General features: G+C 41.9%; 1 protein-coding gene across 1 annotated transcript in view; it reads right to left on the reverse strand.

The window, feature by feature from the left end:
- Positions 1-586: 586 nt before the first annotated feature.
- DUSP10 (dual specificity phosphatase 10) overlaps positions 587-22,866 on the reverse strand; it is a 70,336-nt gene continuing 48,056 nt past the window's right edge. Inside the window, exons 3-4 of the mRNA XM_042445720.1 lie at positions 16,320-16,703; positions 587-4,559 (exon numbers count right to left, since the gene is read on the reverse strand). Of these exons, the coding sequence (XP_042301654.1) occupies positions 4,294-4,559; positions 16,320-16,703 (650 nt within the window). The 3' untranslated portion in view covers positions 587-4,293. The remainder of the gene's footprint in view (positions 4,560-16,319; positions 16,704-22,866) is intronic.

The raw sequence follows: 22,866 nt of genomic DNA on the forward strand, positions 1-22,866 counted from the left end.
ATTCCTAAAAATTAACAAGCCCTTCAGCAAACAGTGTAAATGTGCTCTTTTCAGAGGAATGTTTTCCATTAAGCAGCTGTCTGTCACACAAGTGAGGACCCAGTAACACCTGGACCTTCACTATAATAGCAAAAGCCATTGAAGAGGGAAAAATTACAGGAAGCAAAAGACTGCAACTGTTCCAAGAAAGCACCAAAATAAAAATCACTTACAGGTATTGTAGAAAAATAGTTTAATAAAAGGCATAAACTTTCAAGAAAATATCTGGATTGTATTGTAACAACATTATTTGGCAAAATTACACAGAAATATACATGTTTCTGGGATCAATATACATAATTTCATTTGACACATCTTACTATACAGGTTGAGTATCCCTTATTCAGAACTCCAAAATACTCCAAAAATCAAAATTCTTCACATGCCTGGCTCAGATAGTGACACCTTTGCTTTCGGATGGTTTAGTGTACACAGATTTTGTTTCATGCACAAAATTATTAAAAATATTATGTATAAAATTACCTTCAGGCTATGTGCATAAGGTGTATACAAAACATAAATGAATTTCATGTTTAGACCTGGGTCCCATCTCCAAGATATCTCATTATGTATATGCAAGTATTCCAAAATCCAAAAAAATAATAATCCAAAATTCAGAGTACTTCTGGTCCCAAGCATTTCAGACAAAGGAGATTCAACCTGTACTTTGTTCAGTCTATATAGATTTTGATCTGAAAGGAAAACACAACACCCTCCCTACAGCTATGAAGCATCCTACAGTCATTTCCAGCTTTCCTTGATTTGTTCCAAATTCATACTAATCAAAGGCACAATTCACCAGCATGTTCTCCTGGAAACTCACCATTAAAAGGAACGTTGTTATGCAGTTTCCCTTCATTTCAGTGGAGCTTTACAATTCATTGTGCCCAAGGTTTGGACTGCCACATGGCAAGATTAAACTAAAAGATGGGAGCTTTCAAAGGGTGTTTGAAAAAGGTTAGTGCATCTAAAAGGAGGGATGGGATTAGTGATAATTGTTGAGTTTATGTGGATTTCACACACTGGCATGACCTTGACCATTTTTTTTTTAAAAAAAACCACCATGATTAATAGGTAAGTTAAGGCAAACACCAATACTACGTATTTAAAAGTGAAAGGACCTCAAGGCCAAATGGGCATTTCTCAAAGGAAACACTTATAGGTACCATTTCAATATTGGCATTAACTTGCTTAACAATAAATCAGTACCAGGGAATCCAGAAAGGGAGAGTCTGCAGTGGGTTCTTACCAGATCACATGACAGATACTTTCATTATATTTCTGTACTTCTGCCTCTCCAGTTAGTTCTTGTTCCATGCCTGAAGTCATTTTCAACTTATGGTGACCCCAAGATAAATCTAACATGGGGTTTCTTGACAAAATTTGTTCAGAGGGGATTTGCCATTGCCTTTCTCTGAGTCTGAGAGAGTATGACTTGCCCAAGATCACCCTGTGGGTTTCCAAGGCCAAGCAGGGATTCAAACCCTGGCCTCCTGATGCAATGAAACTATTATATCACACAAGACTCTAGTAGGGTGTTTTGTGAATTCAGCAAACCCAAGTTCTTTTAAAAATATGATATGCTGCAACTGTTGTGAAACTGCAACTGGTTATCAGGCAGCTGGCTAACAGAAAATCTGAACATCCCATTCTTGTGTTGCTGGTTCATGGTTTAATACTGAAATGGAAATATGGGAAACAATACTCCAAAAACTGTGTTGTGATTTTTTTTACAACATATGGACTACACCATTCACACTGCAGTTTCAACTAGATAAAGTAGCAGGGACCACTGCATGCACTTTGCAGGTATGAGAAAGCTCTGGCAAAAAGCCCTATGTAGATATACACTTCGGTAACTAATAATTTTCCCCAACACCTTATTACCACTATTTTGCTCTGCATTTGCACACCATAAAAAGGCAGCTATTTGGGAAGTGTTTGAATTGATCAACTGTGAAATAAATTTTAGCTAGAGAAGAAGGAGGGCACAAGTTTGACCGTCATCCAAAAATCAGATACAAAGGTACAGTATGGTACCACAAAATAGTATGTCTCACTTCACAAACATAGTGCTATGATTACACTTGAACTGCCATGGCAACATGGGATCTGCAGTGCAGGGAGGGTCACTTAGAATTCTCAGAGATTAGTAGTACCTTAACAAACTACAAAGCCCAGAATTCCATGGGATGTTGGAACTGCATAGCACGAAAGGGCCTTTTGGAAAAACCATGAGTTAAGAACTCACCAATGTACTATGCAGCTGCCATTTTGATTAAATGCTCTTATGTACATCTGGCCAGATATGTGTAGTTTTACCTATACTGTCCTAGCCAGATGTACATGCTTCTGGTGTGCTAATCCTGCACATATACTAACCAGTTGCCCAGAAACCATAGGCCCAGCTGAGGCAAACTCATTATCTAATTAAGTCAGGCCAGAGCTTGAATTACACTGTTTGTCCTAACTACAAGTGACCCAATGAATCAATGGGAATTTGCTGAGTAAATAGTTCTGTTAAGTTCAACTTAAACAACTGATCCATTGAGGTGGCACTAACAACTGGATTTTGCCTTATGAATGAGAAATGTTTCCACACCAATTCTATCTCCAATTTCTTCTCAAATCTTTTTGTCCCTCTTCTGTATTTCTGAGTTTTCTCAAACCATAGTTTTCTGTTACATCTGAACTATGAAACTGTGATTTAGAAGTGCCAGAGGTACTGAATTCAGGGGCTGTTTCACATAATACAATTATGGTGTTGTGATTCCACATTAATTGCCATTGTTCCATTCTATGGAATCCTGGAATTTGTCACTTAGGAAGGGATATTCAAAATTCTTGGCAAGAGAATTAAATCGCCTTATACTACAGAATCCCAGATTCTACAGAATGTAGCCACAACAGTTAAGGTGGAATCATAATGTTATAATCGTGTAAAGTAAATGGGTCCCTGGTGTGAAAGAGAAAGGGAGGAGAAAGCATGTGTATAGAACACTTGATTTTACTTTAATAAACCATGGCTTAGTGGAACCAAGGCAGTTGTGCCTAACCTGGGCTACCCATGGTGCATCGAAAACAGAGCTGCATGGAACAATAACATGGGTAAATTATCAGACTTTGGCTGGCATCAAGCTCTCCAAACCTATTTCTATATATGGCAAATGAAAACCATAACTAGTCAGTGGCTTTCATTAAAGAAATTAAGAAAAAGGACACACAAACACACACACATTTTCTAAAACAGTTTTCATTTTATAATCAACTTTCTTTTACATGAACAGAAACACACCAGTATTTTGTGCGAAAAAATATTTTAAATAAATTTTGCTTGTTTTTTTAAAATCTTTGTACATTCTGATATACATATGTAACAAGGTTTATGGCACTATAATCAGAATCAAAAAGGGAAAAATAATTGCTTTTGTTGTATTCCTACTTCTAAATCAAGCCAGCCACCTTTGCATTATTTTAAAATTATATTATTATTATTATTATTATTATTATTATTAGGCAGCCAGCTGTAACTGGTTTCAATACTCAAAATAAAGAACTCTTCCCATCCTTCAAACTATTATTGCACAAGAAGCCAGTAAAGGCATATGGCATAAAATAGTCAAGTCCCTTGGTGTTAAAATTCCTATTCCACCCTTATCCCCAAATAGAAAAAACAGTACTGGAAGATGAAACACAGCAAATAAAAAGATTTTCTCTAGTCAGGAGGGTGAGAAAGTGATTTGCAGATAGTTTAAGCTGCTCTGACCTTCTTTGCACCAGCAAGCGTTTTGCTTAGGTTCTCTTTAGCAAAGCCTTTGCAGTCTCAAGGCCTATGGATTTTGTTGTCTTTTTGCTTTTATTTTGGCTGGTTGTGTTTTTTTAAAAAACATAACTGTTTTCGGTCTATGAACCCGCACAGACTACTTAGTCATAATCTCTACAAGTAGCTGAATCACCAAAAAGGAAATAAAAATATATAGTGTCCACTTTTTCTCTCACACACATGTAGATTTCAAAAACTGATTTTCTTTTTAAGCATCTCTTCTTCCATTTCCCCCCCAAAATGGACTGACAATAGCATTCGCTTCAACATGTGTGAAGTCCTTCTATTTTTATAACCTTTCCTTCAAAAAGGTTGTCATCTAGAGTTTGACTTAAAACAATCCCTCCCCAATAAAGCTACAAAAACCCCAACCACACCAGTCTCCCAATTTGTGTCAAAAATATGATAGTCTCTCACATGCTTCTTTACCATCACACAACAGTCTCAACCCCAATTAGCTTTGGTGTAAGGATTCGGGGTGTGACTCCATTGTTCAGATCTTCTTCAAACTCCAGTAACTGCCCCATGAAATTAAGATTAGGAGAAATGATTGGTCGCTTGCCTTTCACAAACTTATAGGCATCAGTCATGGTCATCCGTGTGTGCTTCATAAGGTAAGCAATGACTATGGTGGCAGAGCGGGAGACGCCAGCCTGGCAGTGGATAAGGAGACCTTTCCCACACTGGTGAGCTTCCTCTGAAAAGAACAGAAAAGAGGTTTGAACATTCACTTAAAGGCATAACCTCACAATGTAGCATCCCACAAAATGCCTAATTTAGAGGGATGAAGAGGGACAAGGGAATTCTGGCTCACACATAACATTGGGCTGTAATTTAGTGCAGGGGTGAGCAACTGTGGCCTTCCAGATGTTGTTAGATGTTGCAAATTCCATAATATCACACCAGTGATTCTGCTGGATAGGGCTGCTGGTTATCACACTCCAAAAACATTTGGAGAACTTAGGCAAATTTATAGACTACAGTTGCCCACTCTGGTCAGAGCTTGAAAAAACATACTTTAAAAAAAAATCCAATACTTTTCAAAGTACTTTGCATAATTCTCTTCTCTTTCACGTGGCCAGGAAGCCAGGAAGAGGAATAAACCATGATTCAGTTTCTTTCCCCCCACTTTTTGGTTTGCCATTATGTAGAAACCAGCAACCCTGCTTTACATTTCAGTCTCCTCAAGCTCTCTGATTTTCCTTTGAGAAATTCTATAATCTTGCCTAGTTTTCCTGGTGATCAAGAATCCATTCACACCTATCCTCCATTTCTAGACTGACAATTCCTGTACATTATAAAATTGTCACTGACAAGGGAAATGTATATTATGTATGCATGTGGTTTATATCTTTTATACTAAAACAAACCCCTTGAATTTAATATGTATAATAACATCAACTATTTGGCCCCTTTACTAAACATCATAGAAAGTGTTCACAAATGAACTTCAACAGATTTTGCATGCTCTCAAGTCTGTATGCACCATCTCTGAGTGATGTGAGATGTTATAACTATACATACTAGCCAGAGTACACATTGGCTATTCAAGTGGCATTCTGACCAGAAAGTTTATGGAAGGACAGGTTGCTTACCTGTAACTGTAGTTCTTCGAGTGGTCATCTGCGAATCCACACAAATGGGTTATTCTGTGCTTGCACAGCATTTCCGGATCCTACTGGAATTGCTAGGGAAGACTTTTTGGCAGTAGCTGCGCCCACCCTCTATGTAGACAGGGCAACTTCCTGCCCTTTCTCAGTTCCAAAAAGGTCCGCCATAAGAGCAGACAAGGAAGAGAGAAGGATACGACAGAGGGGAGGATGGGCAGGATTTGTGTGGATTCGCAGATGACCACTCAAAGAACTACAGTTACAGGTAAACAACCTGTCCTCCTTCTTCATGGTCTCTGCCAAGGACAGAAATCGGTTACACTGGCAAGCTTGTTCCTCTGTGGAGGAGGGAGTGTCCTGGTAATAAATAAATATTAAACCAGAAAAACAGTGTGATTGTCAGTTATTTGACAGGTGCCAACTAGCCTTAATGCATGCCGGAAAGGAAAACAGCTCTGCCAAGGGCTGCTTCACGTCGGTGTCTGGTATCAAGTCTGTAGTGGTTGATAAAGGTCAGAAGTTGTGACCAAACCGCAGCCTTGCAAATGTCCTCCAAGGGAATTATTGGAGATGAAGGCTGAAGATGAAGCTACTGCCCTGGTGGAATGGGCTCGAATTCGAGCAGGCGGAGTCTTTCCAAAAATCTCATAGGAGAGGAGGGTTGTGGAAGTCGCCCATTTAGAGAAACGTTGAGGTGTGACTGGAAGCCCCATTCGGGGTTGGAATAGCAGATGAAAAGTCTGGGAGAATGACAAGAGGATGAAGTCCTATCGAGATAGAAGGTTAGCGCCCACCTGACATCAAGCAAGTGGAGCCGGCGCTCGATGTTGATGGTCGGGTTCGGGGCTAGCGTTGGGAGAATGATGTCTTGACTGAGATGAAAGGTGGACACAACCTTTGGCAGAAAGGAAAGGTCCGGGCAGAGGACAATCTTGTCCTTAAAAGATTTCAAATATGGAGAGTCTGTACAGAGGGCATAGAGTTCACTGGGCCGGCGTGCTATGATGGCTACCAAGAAAGCTGTCTTCCAGGTGAGAATCCTGAGGTCACAGGAAGCCAGAGGTTCAAAAGATGAGGTAGCGAGTGCTGCTAAGACAAGCTGGAGGTCCCAAGCCAGGATCGGGATCACTGCTGGTGGTCTTAGGTTGGCAAGGCCTCTGAAAAAATTCTTCACGAGTGGGTCAGTGAAGAAGGATGGCCAGCCGAAGAATTGGTAGGGGGCACAGATGGCTGCAAGGTAGCATTTTAAGGATGAATCCAGATGCTGAGAGGTGATGGAGGAAGTCCAGGACAACGGAGACATTCACTTCCGAAGAGGTGAGTCCCGTTGAGGACAGGAAAGTCAAAAATTTAGCCCATTTAAGGGCATAGGAGCACTGAGTGGAAGACTTTTGGGAAGCCAGGATGATTTCTCAGACCGATACTTAGAGTCGAGTCAGGGCCGAATCCTCCACGCCACTAGATGGAGAGTGTCCACATCGGAGTGGCGAACCCGACCGTCGTGAAGGGTCAGGAGGTCGGGATGGAGCGGCAGAGGCCAGAATTGGTTGTTGGAGAGATGGCGGGGAAACGAGCCACACCTTTCTTGGCCACCAAGGAGTGATCAGGATCGCGTCCGATATGTCGGTGCGCAGCTTTGCTATCACTCTGGTGATGAGAGGAAATGGGGGGAAGGCATAGAACATAGATCCTGAAGCAGAAGTGGTTGCAGTGAGTGTTGAGATGAGAGGCAAAAAGGTTGATGTCTGGGGTTCCCCAAAGAGAGAAGAGGTGGAGGGCAATTTGAGGATTCAGTTGCCACTTGTAACAAGAGACTGGAGCCCTACTCAGTTTGTCTGCAAGCTTGTTCTCCTCTCCAGGGAGACGTATGACTTGCAAGATGATCCATTTTCAGATGTACCAGTTTCAAATTTGAAGGGTGAGGCCAAGAAGGGTGGCCGACCTGGTAACGCCCTGCTTGTTGATATAATACATCACAGTCATGTTGTCCGTGAGGAGGAGGATGACCTCGTTTCACAGGGAGAGTTCGAAGACCTTCAGTGTCTTCTGTACCGCTAGCATCTCGAGCACGTTGATGTGGAGTTGGCTTCTTTTGGAGACCATCTCCCGTGGACAGAGAGGTCGTCGAAATGGGCTCCCCAGCCCGTGTTACAGGCATCAGTGGTCAGTGAAGTCTGAGGCTGTGGCAGTACAAAGGGGATGCCCACCAAGACATTGCGTGGATTGAGCCAACAGCGGAGAGAGTGGGCGACTGACCTTGCAATGGTGATCCACCTCCGTGGATCGTCGAAGGCAGGGTTGAAGACTGAGAGGAGCCATGACTGGAAGGGACGCATGCGGAGACAGGGCCACAGCATGACATATGTCATGGATGCCATATGGCTGAGGGCGACCTGAGCTGTTCGCGTCGTAATGTGCCTGAAGGCAAGGCAGCGTTGAATTGCAGACCTGAGGTTGAGGAACCTGTTGTGAGGAAGGTATGCTCTGCAGGTCGTGGAGTCCAAGGTGGCCCCTATGAAGCGCACCCGCTGGTTTGGGCAGAGGGTGGACTTTTCTCTGTTGACCATGAGTCCCAAGTGGTGAAGGAGAGAAAGTGCCGACTTGAGATGGGAGAGGAACATCTGCCTGGACAGGGCCACGAACAACCAGTCATTGAGGTAAGGAAAGACAATGATGTTTTGTTGGCGGAGGTATGCAGCTACGATCGCCATGCACTTTGTGAAAACTCTCAGTGCAGTGGAAAGTCCAAAAGGCAGTACTCAGTACCGAAAATTGTTGGGGCCAACAGAGAAGGCAAGAAGGTCCTGATGGTCCTCTCGGATGCTGATGTGGAAATAAGCACCCCGAAGATCCAAGGTGGCGAACCAGTCTGACTCCTGCTGGAGAGGCAAGATGGAGGCCAAGGTTACCATACGGAAATACTTATAGGCAATGAAAGAGTTGAGAAAATGCAAGTCCAGGATGGGACAGAGGCCGCCTGTGGCTTTAGAGACAATGAAATATCTGGAGAAAAGGCAATGTCGGGTCCGGGATGGGCTCGATGGCCCCTTTTTGAATCAAAGAGCGCACTTCGTCGTGAAGGGTGTCTGAGGGGGGAATGGTGAGAATGATACCCCTTAGGGCAGGGGATTGAAGCTCCAGGGCATGACCCCTACAGATGATGGAAAACACCCAGGAGTCAGATATTATGGAGGCCCAAGCGTGGTGGAAGTGGGCCAGACGGTCCCCAATGGGAGTTGACAGAACAAAGTGTGCTGGGGAGCTTCAGAAGTGGCGCTGGAAAGTGCTGTTGTTGGTAGTCCGAAGATTGGATGGATCTACCGAGGTGGGGGGGGGGTAGGGAGGTCTTTGCCATCCCAAACGGCGTTGAGAGAAAGGAGGGTGAGAAGTCAAGAAAGAAGACATACTGTATTTATGGGCTGTGTTCTTCATTTTGTTCTGGAAGTCCAACTTTTCATCAGTTTCCTTATGGAAGTGTCCCGTGGTGTTGAAGGGAAGCTCTTTGATGGCCTGTTTGGCTTGGGGTGATAGATCCGAAGATCTTAGCCAGGCGTGATGTCGGAGGGCCAAGGCGCCCGAGAGTTTTTGAGAAGTACAGTCAGCCGATGTCGGGCCGCCGAAATCTGGTGTAAGGCCAGTGCATGAGCTTCTGCATGGATGGCCATGGCTGTCCATCTCTTGTCCTCGGGGAGGTCTTCATACAAGAGAAGTGCTTTCTCCCAAAGCTGCTGTTGGTAGGCAGCCATACACACTGAGTAGTTCTGGATTTTGAGGTCCAGGACTGCAGAGGTGTAGGATTTCCGTGCTATGGTGTCGAACTTACAATCCTCCTTGTCATTGGGGGTCAGAGATGTCTTCGGGGCTGAACAGACCTGGGAGGCTTCCACAATTGCCGAATTCAGGAAGGGATGTTCAAACAGCCAAATCTCTTCCAAGGGTGTGATATGGTACAAATTGTCAAGTTTCTTGGTGGAAGGTTGGGCCATGGACAGAGTGGGCCAAGAGCTCTTTGCAATTCTGGACATAGATGGCAGGAATGCAATGGAGGTCAGAGTTGGGATCTTGTCCCAAACCCTCTCATCAATTGGGTCAAGAGCTTGAGAGTCTGCATGAAGAACTTCAATGTTCAGGGCTTTGACCATCCGGATCATTTGTTCTGAAAAAGAAAAAATGTCATCCGAAGGAGAGGGGGCATCGAGAAAGGTGAGAGACTGAGACTGCTGAGCATGTGTGTAGTCGAAGACAGAGTGGTCTGCGGATTCAGCGGAAGCTGACCTGGTCCTAGTGCGAGCCGATAGGGCCTGGGTGGTTACCGGTACCAGCAACAAGGGGCGCACTTGCAAGGAGAAAGCAAAAGTTGACTGTATGGGTTGGACTGGTTCCAATCAGGAAGCCGAGGAGAGGCGAGATCAAAGTGGACAGGATGCAGCAGATGACCTTGGAGGAGGCAAGAGAAGTTCAGTCGGTTGCAAGGTTGAAAAAAGCAGCCTCCACAGACTTCCGAAAGGTCTAGAGGCAAAAAATAAGTGCCTGTAGCCCCCATACAGACATGCCAAAATAAACTGCTTTGGTTCACTTTGGAGGTGTGCTGTTTAAATGTTGCATGCATCCTAAGAGTCCGGAAGCCGCTCCAAAGCTACAATCCAGTTCTAAGGACTGGAGCACAGCTTTGGCGCAGCTTTCGGACTCTTAGGACACGTGCTTCATTTAGCCAGCATACTTCCAAAGTGACCCGATGCACCTTTATTTTGGCAGTCTGTATGGGGCCAGTAGCTTGATCAAAAACAACATCCCATCTGGGGGGCTCAGCAAGGACAGAGGATGTGTCATAGTCCTGTTCGTCCTCAAAACAAATGACCTCTGAAGTCTGAGAGAGATGGTACAGTATCACCACTTGGGTGAAAGGAGCGGCTTCCTCCTCACCCTCTGAGAGTTGGTAGGGTTCAGACAAGGAATGCAGAAAGGTGGCTGTGTCTGGTAGGGCCCAGGAGTCAGGACGAGGAGACAGCTGAGGTTGAGGCGCTGGCTGGGCACATGATACTGAGGCCAGTTCGGTGTCGACAGGCTGGGCGGGCACGTTGGTACAGAACCGGCGGTTGGAGTCCAAGCAGGGACAGGCCTTTTTCCTGGAGTGATGGGATGAGTCTTTGGACTTGTCCTGAGACTTGTGTTTCTTTTTCTCCGGTATGGAGGAGTCTGAGGACTTCTTCCTCTTTGGTGAGGATGGGTGGCCAGCCACATCCTGATCTATGAACCTCCGTTTGTCTGGGGTTGGTGACCCAGAAATTTCCGAAGAGGGTTTGCCCTTGGCAGCAGTAGCCTTGGCAGGGACCCCTGAGGCCAAAGACGTGAGCTTGCCCTTGGCAGCAGTAGCCTTGGCAGAGGCTCTAGAGGTGGAGGGAGGCTTGAAAATTTGCACATAGAGCATGGATCTAAGGTGCATCTCTCTATTTTTCCTGGCCTGCAGTGTGAAGGCCATACAGTGAGGGCAGGAAGCAGGACGTGGCCCTTGCCCAGGCAGAAGAGGCACAAGGAGTGTCCTTCTAGTGCCGGGATATTTGTCCCACATTCAGTGCACTTTTTAAAAGAGTGTGCAGACATCTTTAGACCAAAGCCAAGGGATGAAGAGAGAGATTTGTCAACAAGTCCGAGTATTATTGTTAGTCAGAGTCCAAAACCAAGTCCAAATCACAATCCAAAGAGTAGTCAGAGCCAAACGAAGTCAGAGCAAACGCAGGAAACGAAAGCAAAAGCTAAGGAGTGATTCTAAGCGAGGTTCCTAAGCTGCTCACGCGGCAGACAAAAGGAATTGAGAAAGGGTGGGAAGACATTCTACCTATATAGAGGGTGGGCGGAGTTACCACCAAAAAGCCTTCCCTAGCGATTCCAGTAGGATCTGGAAATGCTGCGCAGGCACAGAATAACCCATTTGTGTGCTTTACAGAGACCACGAAGAAGAATATATAGTTATGGTATCAGTATCATTTACAGACTCTACATATGGATCAATATACAAACACCAATTATAATGTATTCTGTTTCTGTACAGTAGTCATAGTGTCTAGGTAATGTGCACAGTGGCCTATGGTTAGTGCACATTCTCCATGAAGAATGTAACCTCTGCAACAAAATACAGACTCACTGTATAATAAGATTATCTAAAAATCAGTGTAAGTTACAAATGGAATCTGCAGCAAAATGTTGCAATGTGGAGTGCTCCAGTTCAGGGGTGTGTACTGGTACAGATGCACATATATAAACATACCCTCTATCAGGGTGAGCAGATGTCCTAACTGCAAAAGAGGACAAGGAACTGTAAAATGTAGGACATCAAGAAAAATGCAGAACATTGCAAAATTAAAAACCCCCGAAAACACTCATATTAATATAAATTAATGCTTCTTAACCATGTTCCAAATGGAGGACATTTTAGAATTCCTCCTGGACAGAAGGCTAAAATGTAGGACATATCTGGGAAAAGGAGGGCATCTGGTCACCCTGCCCTCTATGGAAGTATGCACCAGCTTTAACAAGAAAAATAGGAGATGAGTCACATGGTCAATACAATCAAGATGGGCTAAATTAAGATGGCAGAAATATTAAATCTACTCTATGCTGCAGACATTAAAGTTCTCCCAACCTACTCTTTTCCAAATTCCTATCCATAGCTCTTCTGGTGTGGGAAGAAGAATTACTTACTCAATGCTTAAATTAAACTGGGGTAGCAACTTGTGACTCTCCAGATTGTGTGAACTGCAATTTTCTTCATCTCTCCATCAGTGGCTGATTAGGGCTGATGAGAGCAGAGTTGCCAGATTTTCAAATTAGTAATAAGGCACTCAAAATTCATGACACAGAGCAGTGTGTGGTCAAAGTTTGAAAGTGACTAATAACAAGGTTGTGCTGATATCAAATAAAAGTACAGTCATCCCTCCATATTTGCGGCTTTGATATTTGCGGATTTGATTATTCATGGATTTCATTAATATGTACTGTCTAGGTCCTCCAGTGCAACTCTGTGGTCAACTTTAACTAAAAGTTGCACTGAAAGACCATTTGTAGCTACTCCAGTGCCATTCTTTGGTCAGTGTACGTTGGACATTGACCAGAGTTGCACTGGAGGACCTAGAGATTCCTAGAGAGGTGTCCTCTCAGGTAAAAACAGTGTTTTTGTTATCTGCGGTTTTTCCATATTCACGGGGGTCTTGTTCCCCTAACCCTAGCGAATATGGAGGGACAACTGTATTTTATATTATTTCTCCTCTCCTCTTTTCACCTTGCCTGTACAAACAATCCATGTTTGACTCCTAAATAAATAGGAGCAGTTTTGGGATATGAGGGGGGGGGGGTTATCCCCAAGCCAGACTGTTTGGGGGGAATCTTGTGGGTTTGAAAGGGGGCACTTCAGGCCACACTTCGGGGTTCCAGGGGCCACATGCTGCACTTTGCCCACACTTATACATTGCCCACCCCTAAGGCTGCACTTTGCCCACCCCTGAATTACAACAACATAATGTAATTTTATCTACATTATTGTGGAAAACACTAATCACAAGTAGCTAATCACTTGCTAGTAGTAATTTTCATGTTTGAATTGCACATTTTTATGTGTTGTACTAAATAACCTTCAGAGTACAGAACTAACTGGCCCTCTGGTCTGATCCATCATGGGTGTTCTCAGAGTCAGATTTTACTTTTGATTTATTCTCTGGAACTTCATTATTGCTTTCTCGGAGACCTTCTGTGCTCATTTCAACCTTCACCCCCACCCTCTGGGTTGCGAGATGGAAGAAAATCTGTTTAAAGCAACCCAGATAATTTCAGATCCAATTTATGCTGTCTCTAGGGCAAAGCTAAGCTCTGACTTAGTTACTTAAAGACTATTTATCCTCGTAAAAAGTCAGGACAAAGAAATATTTGTTTATCAAGCTGGCAGGCACAGCCATAGGCTATAGTTACCAAAGTGAGGGGGCAGCATGAGGAAATTGAATTTAGGGAGGAAAAATGGTGTGGACACTCTAATATAGAGCCCCAGGAAGTTTTTGAGAGCTAGTCTGTGAAGCACTATTCAGAAAAGGTTTAAGGTTTTGCCTTCCACCTCATTGTCCTCACACAACAAACAATAAATAAACAATCCTTAGAGTACAATCCAGTCTCTCAACAGTGTACAAGATGAACCCTAGGGGTAATCCAACTTCTGTTTTAGAATGTACACAGGGGAACAATGTTCACAGAGGGAAAGAAGCTTGAAAAAGGCAAGACCAACTCTGTCTACCGATATAATGGTAGACTGTTCAGGATGCAAGCATACATTAATGATATGAATGCCAAACCATCAATCACATATCCACTATACAGTAGACCTTTGGTATCCATTGGGGGGCGGTTCCAGAATGCCCATGGATACCAAAATCTGTGGATGCCATAAAATACAATGACATAGTAGAATGGTGTCTCTTATATAAAATGGCAAAATCAAGGTTTGCTTTTTAGAGTGTATATATTTTTTGAATATATTCAAGCTGTGGATGGTTGAATCAGTGGATAAAGAATCCGTGGATATGGAGGGCTGACTGTACAAAGCAGGCGGAACATGTTTTAAATCAGAGATAGATAATTGAATGGACATGGGAGACAATTTATCTCCCTGATCTCCCACAGGCCTTACTTGTTCCCAGTAGACCAAGTACCTCCTTTTTCATCAGGGTTCTTCTCAAAATGTTGACAAGAAGTAACATGATGTTGCCATTTTGAGAGAGACTCTGATGAAAACATCAGGTTGTGGGGATGGTTGTGGTGGGTTTTGATTTGTGGTGCTTTGTTTTGTCTGTTCTCACACATTTAAGGGCCCCTTCCAGTCTGGTTTTTGGATATCATCCAAAAACTGCATCCAAAAATGTGGATTTGGAAGGCTTCATGGGTCTAGTGAGGTTTCAGGAGCTACAAAACCAAGTCCTGGGGATATATATGGCCCAGAACTTCATCTTCCCACCTTGTTCTAAACTTTTAAACAAACTAGAGGGGTCATTTCCCATGAATGAACTTAAGGTTGTGTAAACCTCAATGCACCATTTCTATCTAGCTATTTGCTTCCATACTCATTCTGATTCAGTATCACATGCATTATAATTCCTCTGCACTCAACCAAGTAAATATGCCATTGGAGAAACATCTGATTGGTTCAATCAGAGCAGTTCAACACTACCAACACAAAATGAGTAGGATTCTCTTTCCCACAACCATTATGTCAGCTCAATTCAACCTGAACACACATTTTATTAACACAGATTTTATTACACTGGAAGCCTGACAGAGGAGGGACCACATCCAGTGAACCCACCAGAGCTTGGAAAAGTTACTGTTTTTCTACACACCACTAGCCAGCACTGGATTTCACAGGATAACAAGAGAACTGCGCCTCTCCCAAAAGTTTCTAGTGGGCACAGTTCTCAGAAAACCAAGGTCCACATCCTATTTCAGCCCTCAAAGCCCTTACTTAAACAAATCCTGAAGAGACCTTTGGTCAGAATCTGAAAATGCAGCTTGAGAAACTGGAGAGTGGACTGAGGTGGTCCCTTTAGGGCTGCTCACCCTCATCTTAAATTATAACTAAAATAGGAGTCCCACAGCAAATGGGGCAAATGCAGTGATGAGGGACCTGTGGCCCTCCAAGTGATGTTGGGATTACAAATCTCATCATCCTTCTCCACTGACTATGATGGCTACACCTACAGTCCAATAATATATGGAGGGTCTACACTGTATGCTATACTGAATATAGAGCAATAATATTAAAACCAAAATAAAAGCTAATTTGTGTTTCCCAGTTACACGTACTACTATTTTAATGAACATGACAGAGGTACAATGGTAGTTGGAGGGTATGTGAATGCAAGTGACAAGTGTTTGAGAACATCTGCAGCACAAACATACATTTGCCAAGGTGATGTCAAGTATACCTTCTGCATTAATAATTAACTATAACAATACACAAACAAACTTGTACACTTGTTACTCTATATTGCATGAGCAATTACATATTTCATTTAGAAAAGGCCCTTCCCAGTGTGTATTGAATGTAATAATAATAATAATAATTTTAAAAAGCATAAATTCTTTAGCAAATTGTGGTTTGTCTTGCATAATGTGCAAAAAGACACTTTAAAAATTATATATGCAAGAATTAGGGATAAGACGATCTATTAGTTGCATTTCCCTGTACCACATACGTATTTTTTAACATCTCAAGTTCTGTGTGTCCGAAATATGAATAAACTTGCAAACTGTGGTAAATTCTTCAAAAATGAGCAAAAACATTTGGACTCCCCCATTTGCATTGGTCATATTTAACGGGCACACCTGTTTTCAGTGTGGGGCAAACCATGTTTTACTTGGCTAAATGAGAAGTCTCTCAGGAAAAAAGAGATAATGACCCTAATTTAACACCGCCATGGTTGAATTCTCAGGGATTCAAAGCTAGACTTATAAGAGGTAAATCTGAAATTTTGGGCCTGAACAAACAACCTTCTCAATTACATTTTTCCCCAAGTCAGATTTTTAAAACAAAACAAAACCAACAAATTATTTCCATCTCAAATATGAAGTCATTTATTTGGTAAATTTCTTTCAAAAAGCAGCTGAAATAAAATTTCTCACCCATCCCTCAGCCACAGGCAAATAAAGTCCCATAGATATTCAGACAGAAAAGGTGGTTACTGTGGCTCTGGCCCTTGGGCAAAGCTAATCAGTTCTACGCTTATCATCCCAGAACTAAACACATTCAAACCATGAAAGCAGCAATTACAGCAATTTACTTGGGAAGAAGACAGCAAGCCAAGGATAGTTACCAATGAATTCAAAAGCCTCTTCAAAATACTGCCTGAGATTTTGCTTGTTGCTGTCTGTAGCGGGGAGTCGCTTGTAGTTGAATAACCCTTTCTCGTAATGATAAAGGGGGAGGTGAGTGGTGACGTTGATGATGTAGCCGATGTTCAGCCGCTGCATCTTCTCCAAGTCCTGAGCATCGTGCTCATTGCCAAGGAACAAGAAGGGCAAGATAGGGGTGAGCTCGGCATTCTCAATGTCTGGCGTGGTAGGGACAGATTGAGGTAGCGTACAGGTCACTGAGGTGGCACCACTCCCGCTGCCTCCACCACCTTCTGGGCACTCTTGGAGCTGGAGAGAATTATCACAGAGGTTTTCGTGGTTCTGTTTGAAGCTGCTGAGTCCACCTGCAAAGAACAAAATTGATTTGTTTTTTTTAAGGGTCTTCAGAAACACCAGTAGCACAGTGCTTGTAGAAAACCAGAATAGATATTCACAATGCATCAAACAAACACCTGCACTGCTATCAAGGCTTTGGCTCTGTTTCTGCTAAGCAATGTGGCCACAACCAAGGCTGCTCAAAAATGAACTGCCCTCTGTAGCCATACTGTTTGAAAACATATTTTAATCTGCACTTGCTATCTTAGTGCCAATAGTGGCAGTACACAATGGACAGATAGCAGCCATAGCTTCACATCCACAATCCTGAGACAGATGGACAAACACCATTACTGTGAGGACCTGGAGTAGCTCAAGATTTTGTGGTCTGAGAAAAAACAGTCCCCGCAACCTATGCAAGTCAAGGTATACAGCATCCAAAGCCAAGCAAAGTCATTTTGACACAAAAAGTAGAAAATCTCTGCAATAATCTCTTTCCATTTCTGGTAGTAAAAAGAACATGGAAAATAAATAAATATTTGACCTCTAGGTTCTCCTTTCATCACATGCAGAATCATTTTTCTGAGACAATCACCTCACTCTGCCTAATGTAAGGGTCAGTGCTGGCAGGCATTATGATTTAATGTGAAACTTATTAACCAAATTCTCACCAGTAGCATAAGGCCTATAAGGTAAACATCAAGAGGCAATAAATCCCTACAGTTGTTGATAAGTACGATTGATTTCAGTGTATTTTTAAGTACGTTTCATTCTGTTTTCCATGGCATATTTTGCCTGCATTTTAAAATTCCCTCATTTCCCAAGTGCTACATTTTTTCAGGTGGCTCAATGGGTAGAAAGTACATGGCACTAGTAACTGCTCTCCTTTTAAAAAAATCAAAATGTGAACAATGTAGATTTCACGGTAAGATTTTAAATTTCCTTACAAGAGATAAGAAAGTTCCATTAAATGTAAATTTCCTGATGAAAGGAAGGAAAGTTCCAGTTTTAAAAAATAAAAAAATCTGCTTCATAAGGAAGCAATGACTGAAAGTGAAGGCATTTAAGGAAAGGGTGTCAGTGAAAGCATGTGTAGAAAAGTGTGGCACTTTTACCCCAACACCTATCATGTTGCATGATTTTCCAGACTGTTTTCTAACGAATTGTTGAACAAAATCTAAAGAGAAATGCCGAAGCTTAAAAACTTTTTACACCTCCATCGGAGATGACATCAGCAGTCTCTCCACCTGCCCAGTTTCCATGGCATTTACACAAAGACATACAATGACATCAGCTCGGCATGACATCAACTCTTTGAGTGCAAACAATGCAAGAAGAGTGACTTTGTTTGAGGGTTTTTGGTACAACTGTGTTCTTGGGAGCTAGTGATGTAATGCTAACAGGTGGTTGGGCCAGCTTTTGCTTCACAGGGAGGAGGAAAAACAAAGTCCTGCCCTTTCTGTATGCATGGGAGATTATAGGTTAAGCTTTCACTAACAGCCATGGAAAAGAATGCATTAATTCAAGAGAAATATCATTTCGTGCAAACCAGACAAAGATGCCAAAATTTGCAAGGACAAGACTCATTGTACAAAGGAACATAATCTGGAGAGAAAGCAGTTTTTTCTCTCTAAAGACTTGGATGAAGTTTTTGAAATTGCAATCCACTGAGAGTTATGCTGAGAGAGAATTCTTCCTGTTCTGATTTATTTTATTTTATTTTATTTTTTTGCCTATAAGGCTCCGGGCACCAGAACAATAACAACATTTTGGACATTTTCAAATTCTCCAAAAGAAAAGCTCTCCACTTCTTTGTTTTAATAGGAATATGATAGGCCATTCAAAAAACAAACAAACAAGAGACTGGCTTGTAGTTTTAAAGAAGGATCAAGATATTAGCATACAGCTGACAAGGAAATAGGAAATTAAAAGCTTCAGTATCATATTTTTATTTGTTTTTAAATCCAATGTGCAATCTGTTATACAGTCATTCAAAAGTTGAAAAGTTTGTCAGAAAACTTGGCAAAGACAAGTTTATTTTGCTTTGGATTATACCCCACTTTCCCATCTAGTTTAGACAGAATTAACTATTTTTACCCAAGATGATGAAAGTCTTGTAAGATTAGTCTGGAACTCTGGCTTTAAGCAGGGAAAAAACCTTTGACTTCCTCTTTTCCCATAACTCCCAATACTTATTTGCATCTGCAAATTTATTTGACCACATAAGGCTGTTCCTTAATAGACAGAAAGGATAGTCACTTTTTTCAGAATAGAAATTCAAGAGTTGCACGATAACAGACTTCAACCAGTTCAACAAACTCAATAAGGGGAAAGCCATCCCTGATGGGTTTTGATATAGCTTCCACAAAAGACAACAGACCCTGAGTTCAACTTCAGTGCTACTTCAAAGTATAAAGAGGAATTTTAAACAACTAAAGTGAATGCAAGCAGAGCCTTTGGGAGCCTTTTAGATACCTGTAGGGTAATGGTGTGTGAAAAAAAAATTTTTTTAACACATCATTAAAGCTCAACTTCATTGCCAGGGCCCTTTTAGTATTTGTACTTCTAGCATTTTCTGCTTAAACTTCTTAAAGCAAAGGATAAAAAATAATTCTCAAGAGTGCTATATCTTTCTGTAATCTGACAAACCTACAATTACACATAAATGTTTTGAGACTGAGGAGGAGGCAGCGAATGGGAAAGGAACCCACCAGCTGGTATGACTGGGTTGGTACAGTTTATTCAAGAAGTATGAACATGTTGCACTGTGGGTGCAAAAGTCTGGATTGCATACCTTCCAACATTTCACAGATGAAAACCAGGACGTTTCTGACTAAGCAACATCAGAGTGTGATCAAGATGGCAAAAGTTATAATGAAGAAAAACATACAAGCTAGGATAGGCTGCAGTAGTTTGCTTTAGCTCAGACATAAAGGGATGGGTAAGATTCCCTCCCTTTCTCTCCTCTGCCCTAGGCTGAGTTATCTGTGTGCAAACTACTTCTGCACTTTGAACTCAGTTTTCAGCAACTGAAATAAGCTAAGGACAATGGAGGAAAGATGGAGGAGGAGAGAAAAATTGGGGCATTTTTAAAATAACTGAAAAAGTGGGACAACAGAGCGTCAATCAGGACTGTCCTTGCCAAATCTGAACAGTTGGAGGCTATGAGATTACCGCTTGATTAACAGTTTCAGAGGGTGAAGTTCTGTTTCTTGCGATAGTGCTGTGCTGAAATTAGTAATGTGTCAAAATGATTCAATTGCCACAAGCTGCACCCTTCCCCTGTGAAAGAGGCTTGCATTTATCTGCCTCTTTCTCAGGGCCTCTCAGATTTTCTACTGGCATTACTTTTGATCTCAGTGTATTGGTACAAAGGGATGAAGAGTGTTGTGTTTTTCTTTTTTCTTATAAATCCTCCTGTTGCTTCTGCCATAGGCCACATTTCCTGATCTGACAAGCCCCATGAAGGGGTTATAACACCCAGAAACATTCTATCAATATTCTTGCCTAATCTCAACTTTTATGGACATTTTCCTATTTGGTTTTGCTCTCTTTTGGATGGCTATTAGAGAATGTACCTACAATTTGTGTATGGGGGTCATATGCTAAATATCATCAATTTTTATTTAATGGTAACAAAAATTTCACTGTTTTGTCCACAGTATCTTTAAAGTCTTCCCTAATTTTTAAAATGTATATCCTTATTTTTAGAGGGATAGGGTAGCCTGAATTTAATCACATGCTGGTACCAGTTCCCTCCATAATTGTTACACAAGTTATAACATACAACTGTGAAAAACAACTTTTTACTTTATCTAGATTATTTTTATAACTTAGGTCTGCCTCCTCCATACTCATGTTGTTCTATAAATAGAATTACTGCATAGCGATTTTATACCATTCACATATACTAACCAGCCAGAACCAACAATTCCAGATGCTTAGAAGTGGGACAGATCTGTATGTCTGTGGATGATACAGTCAAGATCTAAATGCATTTATATTATTTGCATTAAACATTAGTTGCATGATTTTGAATGAAGCTGTTGAATTCCCCCCACAAATATAGTACTGTACTTTGCTTAATTCATTCTTAGACAAGTCCAGAGATTTATCAGGGAGAGGGAAAACAAGAGCATTCCTCTCAAAGTAAGAATTAAGCCCCCTATTGCATTTTCCTTCAGTCCTCAAATTCCTAGCATTGCACTGAAATTTAAAATTTCAGTTGGGCATTTGGAAATTCAATTTAGGCATTCAAACAAAAGGGACACACAAAGTTGTCAAGCGAATGCCAGGACTGCAAATATAATAATGATAATAATAATAATAATTTATTTATATCCCGCCCAATCATGTAGAATCTGGGTGGGTTACAGCAATAAAAAGTACAATATAATTCAGTACAAATCAACCAAAATCAAAAGAAAAAAACACTTTACAATTCAAATAAAACTCATAATTAATCCCTTCTCCAGCCCCCAACACATCTCACATTTATAAGACCTCTGGGTATGTATGATCAGCAGTATTTCACCCGCTGCAGTGCTACAAATTTGGGGGCTGAAGAAAAAATTAATTTGGGAAGAGGCATGCTAATTTTTGGTAGAGCAACATCCTTGTTTGGCCCCCTCCAAAATTAGACCTCTGGAAGAGCTGCAGGAAAGTCAGTGTCAGATGACAGGTAAGTGTCAGATTTAGGACACACAAGATCTGGGTTCAAATTCTAATTCAGACTGTAAATGGGAAAATTTGCTTTCCTCAGCATTAAAAAAAAACAATCTAAGGCGGGATATAGACCGCCATATAGTACGTATTCTATACGTACTAGGGTTAGGAAGGGGCGGTGCTTCCGCACCCCCTAACCCTAGTATGTATAGAATACGTACAACATAGCGGCACCCCTTCCACATGGGGGCTGCCATGTTTACGTACTGGACGCATAGCATCCAGACGTGTCGCGACGCCTATGACGTCGCGAATGCACCAGCGGCGCCTCGCGACATCATAAAGGCGCCGCAAAAAGAAGCTGCAAAATGGAGCTTCTTTTTTGCTCCCTATGGGAGCCGCGTGGTTTGGCTGCTGCGGCTCCCGCGCGGAGCAAATGGTGCCGGCGGGAGACCGCCTCAAAGCGGCGGTCTGTATCCCGCCCTTAAGATCTTTCCTTCTAATTCATGCAAATACTAGGAAATTTACCAGGTGCTGCCTTTGCTGAAGTTGACAATTTTACTTATGAGCAGAATGAAGCAAAATTCTGAATTGCTACCACCTGCAATCCTTCAAATTTGTTTCATAGAGCATTCCATGCAAAATGGGCCCAAAAGATCAATTTTCTGCCAAAATGCCAACATTTGCCAGTTGGTCCCCAGCTTACACCAAAAATATTCAGGATGTCAACCTAAATCTAAAGATCACACTGGGTCAAAATCAGTTCATAAATATGCCAATTAAAGCCAAAAAGATACAGAAATATGAAGCATTTGTTGAAGTATTCAGACTAGCTAATAGGTATTCATTACCACTGAATTTGTTTTGGTGTTATAAGGTAACACATCAAGTTAGATAATTCTGTGATCAAGCATGTAGATTTGGAAAGCAGAGCAGGCAGACAACTTAAATTATATGAGTAATGTGCAAAACTGGAAGATTATCTTTTTAAAATAAAGGGGGGGGGGGACGTCCAAAACAATTTAAATTTGTGTTGAACCCAAATTCACCCACAGAGCTCTTCCAGTGGTAGGTGCAAAGGAACTATCTCTTAACCTAAAGTTAGACAAAGTGTAGTCCTCCAAATGTTGAACTGCATTTCCCTCAATGATTTTGATCAAGAATTTGATCAGGAGAGATTTAAACTGAGTTATGTGGGGGAGGGAGACAGTATTCTGGTAGGCAAAAGGGCTGGAGAAAATAGTCAAACTGACACATAGGAAACAAGGCAAACAGTGCAAGGACCCAAAAGTGGGAGACAAAAGAACTTGCACAGGCAGCAAGTAAAGGGAACACATGGGCTTAGATGTCTCTACACTAATGCACAGAGCATGGGAAATAAGCAAGATGAACTTCAACTCCTAGCACAACAAAGCAAATATGATATAATAGGCCTCACTGAAACCTGGTGGGATGAGTCTCATGCTTGGAATGTAGAAACAGAGGGGTATAACCTTTTTAAAAGAAATAGGCCAAACAGGAAAGGAG

The sequence above is a fragment of the Sceloporus undulatus genome, chromosome 1, assembly GCF_019175285.1.
Source record: "Sceloporus undulatus isolate JIND9_A2432 ecotype Alabama chromosome 1, SceUnd_v1.1, whole genome shotgun sequence".
NCBI classification, from domain to species: Eukaryota; Metazoa; Chordata; class Lepidosauria; order Squamata; family Phrynosomatidae; genus Sceloporus; species Sceloporus undulatus.